This window comes from Coccinella septempunctata, chromosome 1, assembly GCF_907165205.1.
Source record: "Coccinella septempunctata chromosome 1, icCocSept1.1, whole genome shotgun sequence".
NCBI classification, from domain to species: Eukaryota; Metazoa; Arthropoda; class Insecta; order Coleoptera; family Coccinellidae; genus Coccinella; species Coccinella septempunctata.
In genome coordinates, this window is record NC_058189.1 from 59,917,727 (window position 1) to 59,925,352 (window position 7,626).

The 7,626-nt window shown below is 36.3% G+C and overlaps 1 protein-coding gene across 2 annotated transcripts; it reads right to left on the reverse strand.

The window, feature by feature from the left end:
* Positions 1 to 1,396: 1,396 nt before the first annotated feature.
* Positions 1,397 to 6,477, reverse strand: LOC123315383 (keratin, type I cytoskeletal 10-like). Of its 2 annotated transcripts, XM_044901056.1 has the most exons (3): positions 6,204 to 6,477; positions 1,753 to 2,506; positions 1,397 to 1,722 (listed from the first exon to the last, which is right to left on the reverse strand). In XM_044901056.1, the coding sequence occupies exons 1-3, from the start codon at positions 6,219 to 6,221 to the stop codon at positions 1,523 to 1,525; spliced, it is 972 nt and encodes a 323-aa protein (XP_044756991.1). In that variant the 5' UTR covers positions 6,222 to 6,477; the 3' UTR covers positions 1,397 to 1,522. The 2 variants fall into 2 exon arrangements, with proteins under 2 accessions (XP_044756991.1, XP_044756988.1); XM_044901053.1 differs by having other exon boundaries at positions 1,397 to 2,506.
* Positions 6,478 to 7,626: the final 1,149 nt, after the last annotated feature.

A 7,626-nucleotide genomic window follows, 5' to 3' on the forward strand; every position in this document is an offset into this window, starting at 1 on the left:
TTGGTGGGCGACGAAAAACAACACCTGCTCAGGATCGTTTCATCACCGTTTCGGCGAGAAGAAACCCTACATCTACGTGTAGAATGCTACGGAATGGGAAGATGGGTTCCAAGTTTCCATCGAAACCATCAGACGACGGTTGAGAGAGGTGAATCTAGGTTCTAGACATCCATTAATAGGAGTTCCATTAACAAGTGACCATAAGCGTCAAAGACTGGAATGGGCAAGGCAATATATCAATTGGAACGAATAATGGCGTAGTGTCCTTTTCACTGATGAATCCAGATATGGACGATTTTCAGATTCTCGAAGAATAAGAGTATGGACAATCCCACGCATACCCCGTAATCGTCGCTATGTCCAAGAAGTCCATCCATTCCGAGGGGGTAGTGTTATGGTATGGGCCGAGATATGTTTCAACGGGCGCACAGATCTGCACATTTGTCCTGCATGGGAATATAACCGCCTTACACTATAGGGAGTATGTCATTGGCAATGTTGTGCCAAATTTTCACGCTGCTCTTGGTGAAACTTTTCAATTTCTAGACGATAACGCTAGACCGCACCGTGCAGCCATAGTTGAGAATGCGCGCGAGGAGCTTGGTGCCACATTTACCAATACCTCCGCACTCACCGGATTTGAATTGCATAGAACATGCATGGGATATGCTCCAAAGAGGATTAGATAATCATCAACCTACCCCAGAATCCTTAAATGATCTAAGAGAGCTTCTGCCCCGTTTATGGAACCAAATTCCTCAAGAAATGTTCAACAACCTCTTGTGTAGTATGCAAAGAAGATGTCAAGCTGTTATTGATGCCCGTGGAGGCCATACATTGTTTGATAGTCTTAAAACGCTCGAATTCTCTGGGAATAAAATTCTGTTATTTTACTCGATTTTTCTTAACCACCGTGTATACGCTGCGGATCTACAGGCTAAAATTGATTTGCAACTTGAAATCATATTAATATGAATTTTCATCACAAAAATCTTATTTTTACTATATTTTTTCTGCAATTTAAGTCAATATCCCTAACTCATGTGGAGCAGTTTAGTTTCTATGAGGCAACCTGAAATACATATCAGCTCGAATATGGTAATTGCTTGTTGCGGAATGCTTAAACGTTGAAGGCGGTTACAAAGCTCACTGGGATAAGGTTCAATATTTTATACAGGATAGAACAAAAAAATGATTGAAACTTGAAACTGAGCGTAGTTCTCAAGAGTATTGTGTCTAATTGATTACTTCACCATGGGGTTGGTGAAACAGTCCATCCCTTTTCGACAACTTCTGAATATGTCAAGAGTACTTACTTTTTATTATTAGGTACCTATTTCAAAATTCTGTGCGAAATTTAAGTGATTCTCGAAGAAGGTTGAAAAAAATACAGAAATGAAAAAATACGAATTTAATATCATTTGTCACCATAAATTTTCTTATGCATCTAGTCAATATTACGTATAAAAATATACATCTGTGGGTTTATTTACAATAGGCTATAAATTCACAAAATCTCATCCTAGTAAGGTCCGCTGTGTCCAGGTGGTCCATAACTCGTCGATGGTCTGCCACCACCAATACTTCCACTTCCTGTCGAGATGCCTATTGAGCCACCTCCAATAGAGCCTCCTCCAATAGATCCTCCTCCAATTATGCCACCTCCAATGGAACCTCCACCAATTGAACCACCTCCAATCGAGCCTCCTCCAATTGAACCACCTCCAATCGAGCCTCCTCCGATGGAACCACCTCCAATTGAACCACCTCCAATTGAACCACCGCCAATAGCACCACCTCCAGTGGTTTCCTTCTGGGTCTTGTAACGGATGAAGTATACTTCTGGTTTTGAGGGTTGGGTTGGGGCGGCAGTTGGGATGCTGATTTCTGGAGCTTCTTCTGGTTTCTTGACCAAGACGTATACAAGGGTCTTCTCCTCGTTCTGTTGTTGGAGGGCGATGGATGCAGCGGTTGGAGTGGGTGGAGTTGGTGCCTTGATGAAGATAATCTTGTAGTGTTTGGTGGCTTGTCCAACAGAAATTGGCCTTTGTGGTCTGAATTCCTCAGGCTCTGGTGGGGCTACGTGGACGTAAATGTGTTTTTGCACGAGGACGCCGCCACCTCCAATGGCGCCTCCTCCAATGGAACCTCCTCCAATGGATCCACCTCCAATGCTTCCTCCACCGATGGAACCTCCTCCGCCGATGAGACCACCTCCAATGCTGCCACCACCGAACGAACCTCCTCCACTGATGAAACCTCCGCCGGTGCTGCCACCTCCGAAACTTCCCCCACCGATGCTTCCTCCTCCAAAGCTACCACCTCCAATGCTACCACCTCCAATTGAACCTCCTATGAATCCACCTCCAGTGGATCCTCCAATGAAGCCACCTCCTGTACTTCCTCCCGGTACACCATAGCTACCACTTGGTGTTTGTGGTCGCTGCGGTGCTGGGTAGTTGTACTGTGGCTTACCATGGGCAAAAGCCAAAAGAGTTGTGGTTATCTGGAAGAAAATGATACATTATTGCAAAGATTATTTTACGTTTGAAGTTGTGTACATAAAGTAATGTAACTTGCTAATACTTCTATTTCTGTTAGGTTCACAAATAGAAATGATGAATGAAAGTTCTTTTAAATGATTCAGGCAATCTGCATAAGTAGATAGTACATAGTATACAGGGTGCACCGTTACTCCAAAATAACTTATAAACATATTTTTTTAAATGGTTCACTCTGTATATTGTTATCCATTAAATTAGTGTATCGATGGGGCAGTTTCCCTAATATTCATTGCTATGTCTTTTTAAGTCAGCATTTCGTATTCACTTAGCATTTTCCTGTTCAAAACACTGAAAATTAGAAATCGATATACCCACAAATTCATTAGATTCATGTCACACAACTAGACTTTCGTGCTGTGTCTAATTAATGACTTGAAGTTGCGACACGTTATTTCATAGGTGATTTGTGATAGATGGAGACGATATTCATTAGTTGGGGGTCTTGAAGTTCAAAGTTAACAACCGACAGAATAATCACTTTCTCCGTCAGATTAACACCGATACTGGTTAGGCAAGTGCATTTGCAATACTGCCAATCATCGTCTGAAAGATTTACTCCTGAGGAGGCGTACCTATCAATCGATATGTTGCAATGCTTCCAAACAAAATTTCTCATTGAAAGTTATGAAAGGGTAATTTAACCAATTGTTCATTTCCAATATCCTTAATTGACCGAAATAGTCGTTTTGAGTTTTCATAAATGAGCTATGCCACCACTAAAAAAATAAAATTCCCTTCAGAATAAAAAAGCTAAATCTATGATACTACACATCTATGGATCTTTTAAACAGATAAATTACTCAAAAACGGAGCAATAGATGAGAAAATATGAGGAATGCTTTTATTTCACAAAGCGTTCAAATATTCATTACATAGCGTCCAACTTAGTTTCAAGAGTTACGTACTTTGAATTTTTATTATTTTTATGGTACGTAATGTCATAATGGGAAAACTGAAAGACATAGGTGATATCTTGTGTTCGAAAAATATTCATCTAATAAATGAAAAACTATATTCCGAAATTCATTTCATTCGATGAAACCATTTTTGAGAAAGATCTGAAAATACATAACATGGTTTTTCAACAGCCTGTATCTTTTAAACCGAGCCGATTCGGAAAAAATTGTAAGGGAAAAAAGTGTTACTTTCGACCTCTAAAATCTACTGTTGAAATATTTGAACGGTACAAGACTCGCCCAGTACAGGTGCTGTTATTTGAAAATAACTACATACATAAAAACGGAATACCTATACCTGGGAAATTTGAAAGAATTCCAGCAAAAGCTTGAATAATACTTCGCAGAGTGAGTAAGGAGTATCGTAAAAAATTCACCATCTTGAGCATTTACTATTTTGTAGAAAAATGCTGGAAAGGTTGAATTTTCAACTCGAATTACGCAACTGTTCACGTATATCTAAAGAGTTTATGATGCACCCTCTACGAGGAGTGGAGAGTAGTTGAGTTTTTTATGGCATCTATAATTTTATGTGTCAGAAAAGACCTTTTCTTGCTGAGGATGATTCGGTCATTGACTGGGTTTTTTATGAACCCTTTTTATTATTAAGGGATGTTTTCAATGACACTTCAGGAGAATATATGACATTGAAGATTAGAATTCAATAAGTGTAACCATTTTTATCTATGATAAAAAAAGATTGAAAAAAACTCTTCAGTGACTCAACCAAGCAGTAAAAAATCTGTTCATTTTTGGAGCAAAATGTGATAATAAAATAAAAAATGGAATTGTTCGTGCACACCGAGGATATAAATTTTATGTGTTACTTTTAACTCACTCTGTATGTAAATATAATGTGAATTATGTGAATGAAAAAGTAGATTCCATACAAGTTTATAAAATATTCCTTTTTTTCGTATGGTTAATGATGGAGTGATGAGATCAAATCTCAGGCAGCAATGAGCACAACAAAAAATCAGGAAGATTTATTGTTCTTGAATCGAGATTAAAGATAAGTCAAGATGACGACCGACTGTCTACAGGAAATCAAACAATTGTGAAATTGCACAAGCCTCGCAACAATTTATGCATCTAAATGCAACTCTGAAAGTGAATATAATCAAAAACAGCGCTTGATGGAGGCGGTTGAAAATATGTATAATATTTCGAACGATCAACACTGTGATTACCCTTGAATGCTTCCCAGTTCGGAATCAGTCGACTAGACAAAAAATGAGCGGTGAACATGAAGAACATTTATGAAGATTACACGGATGCTAGTGGAGATGATAATGACCATTAGAATTGATTACTTTTTTCGGTGTTCGATGATTGAGTAATTTCAATCTTTCACCGATCCTGGACTATTTATCACAATAAGTGGAATCGAAAACCATAAAAATTATAATTCCCTGAAATTTTCACTGAAGATTTTGAAGATACATATTGAATTTTCGTGAAAATGAAGCTGTTATAATCTCTACACAATATAAGATGTAGATTTCGATGATTCCATGAAAAATCCTGAATTTTCTCTAGAGATAAATTGAGATAATTTCAAACTACTGATCCTCACTGCAGAAAATTGGGGCGTGAAATACAGGGTGAGTGTTTGACTCGTACAAATATTTCAACAGTAGATTCTTGAGGTCAAAAAAAACATTTTTAAGTTTTCATAATGAGCTGTGCCTCCCCTGGAAAAACAAAATTACCTTCAGGATAACTAGCTAAATCTGTGACACTACATATCTGTAGATATCTCAAAAAGTATTGCATTCGGTCAAAGTACCCAATTTTTCTAATTTCACAGATACTTTTTACTTTTTGAACATCAAATTACTCGAAAACGGCGCATTATACGAGAAAATATTAAGAATACTTATTTTACAAAACGTTCAAATATTCATCAGACAGCGTCCAACTTAGTTTCAAGAGTTGGGCTCTTTGAATTTTTGGTATTTTTATGGTACGTAATGGTCATAATGAGAAAACTGGAAAACGTGGGTGATATCTTGTGTTCGAAAAAGATTAATCAAACAAATGAAAAACCGAAATTCGTTTCATTCGATAAAACCGTTTATGAAATAGAACTGAAAATAATTTTTTTTATAGTTTTTCAATATCCTGCCTGTATCTATTAAACCGAGACGATTCTGAAAAAATGGTAAAGGGAAAAAGAGCTTCTTTTTACCTCAAGAATCTACTGTTGAAATATTTGTACGAATCAAAGACTCACCCTTTATAAAAATATGAAAATTCAGAAAAGGGCAAGACTGATGAAAGGAATAAAAACTGATCTGCATCAACCGCGTTTTTTCCGGATACTAAGGAAGATAATTTGACAAAAATTGGTAAAAATACATACGGAAAAGATAGTGAGATACAATTTTTTTTTTGAAGTACACGAAAACGTTGAATTTTCCCTTATCAGCAAATATTTCCTTCGAATATTGAAATATAACCAAGAACAATGAGAGAATTTAACATCTATAGAGAATACATCTTCCGAAATATTTTTTTATCTCAATCCACCACAATAAGATGAGATCTATAAATTGCTACGTAAAAAATCGCACATAAACTGCACTTGTTCTTTTCACACACTGCTGACCGTCCTTTCATATCCACTTCGATCGACTGATCTGAACTTATACTAAATCAACTTTAAGGAGGAGTTACTCACCACCACGATATACTTCATGTTGGTAAGACAATTGGAGAGTGTATGAAGAGACTGAGCTTAAAATCTTCTTTTATAGTACGGTCTTCTTCTTCGGCTATGTAATCAGTTCCCCCAAATAAAAGACATCTTCCTAGATGTGCATGAACGTTTGTATATTTAACATTTAAGAGAAATTCGGGTCACAACCTCTCACCGCCATTGTAAATAAATTTGCGAGGGGACTAGTATATGTGTTCCTTCGTATTTACCCTAGGGGTGCTTAATTTGATCCCGGTCCTCCCTACAAAAAGAAAAAATTCCAAATTTCACACAAAGACTAGTAATAACCAAAGATTATATCATATAAATTCAAATTTTTTTTTAAGCCAATCGATTTTTAGTTGTGAAAAATCAGTTCCATCCATCTAGGCTCCACTAGTAGAACACTATCTATCAGACTACAAAAGACTTTGAAGGGAATATAATCTACCACGTATAATTTTTCTTAAGCTAAACTCATGAGTATGTTAAAATGCTTGAAATTTCAACCAATTTCAATGCCCTCAGAATTCTAGAATAGATTTTGCTCTATTCTCTCCTTAATTTCCAACAAACCACATCATCACATTATTTATTTTCACCTTTTACAAACTTATTTCATGCTGGATATCAAGGTTTCTCTTTGAAAATAGTGGACTAAAATTAAATTGAAATGATTTTTGGAAAGCTGGTATTCTCGAAAACATTTTGTTGAAGTATATTTCACAACATTGGCTCTTGATTGGCAAATAGACTACTGTAATAATTGATTGCCAATCTTCTACAATATTTGGAAAAAATTATGAGCAGGGTTATTGAAACATATCATCACTGTCCCCTGATATTTCTCATAGTACCTATAATGATGATTAGCTAAATTTTATGTACCTAATACGTTACATATTTTACGGTACCGAAATGTTTCAAAAAAGCAACCCCCTACATGAAGGCCCTACATTCACATGAATTTGAATAGGGTGGACATTTAATGTACCTAATCTTTTATTTTGTGGATTTTCATTTCAGATCCCCCTCAAATTCTTAAGATGTTCCAAATATTTTTCGAATTTTCATTGTAGAAAACAATGCAGAAGGATGGGGTGGTATATAATTTTTTGTGAGATTCATTATTGGAGATAATGATCCATAAATAAGATAATGCAAGTTTTGATTGGTTTGCGAATCGTTCAAGAAAAAGTTTCAAAAATTTGCACACTATAAACTATAATATCTTTCACCAATTAATCTTCCATTCTTCCCTAACGAGTAAATACTTTATGAAATTCTATTCGCTCAATGCAAATAGTTATGCCTTCATGTGAATAATTGTTCAAACAATTATATTTGCACCATCAAATAAGGCATAAGGTGAAGATTGTTTCATCTCGCACGTATTTGAAAGTTG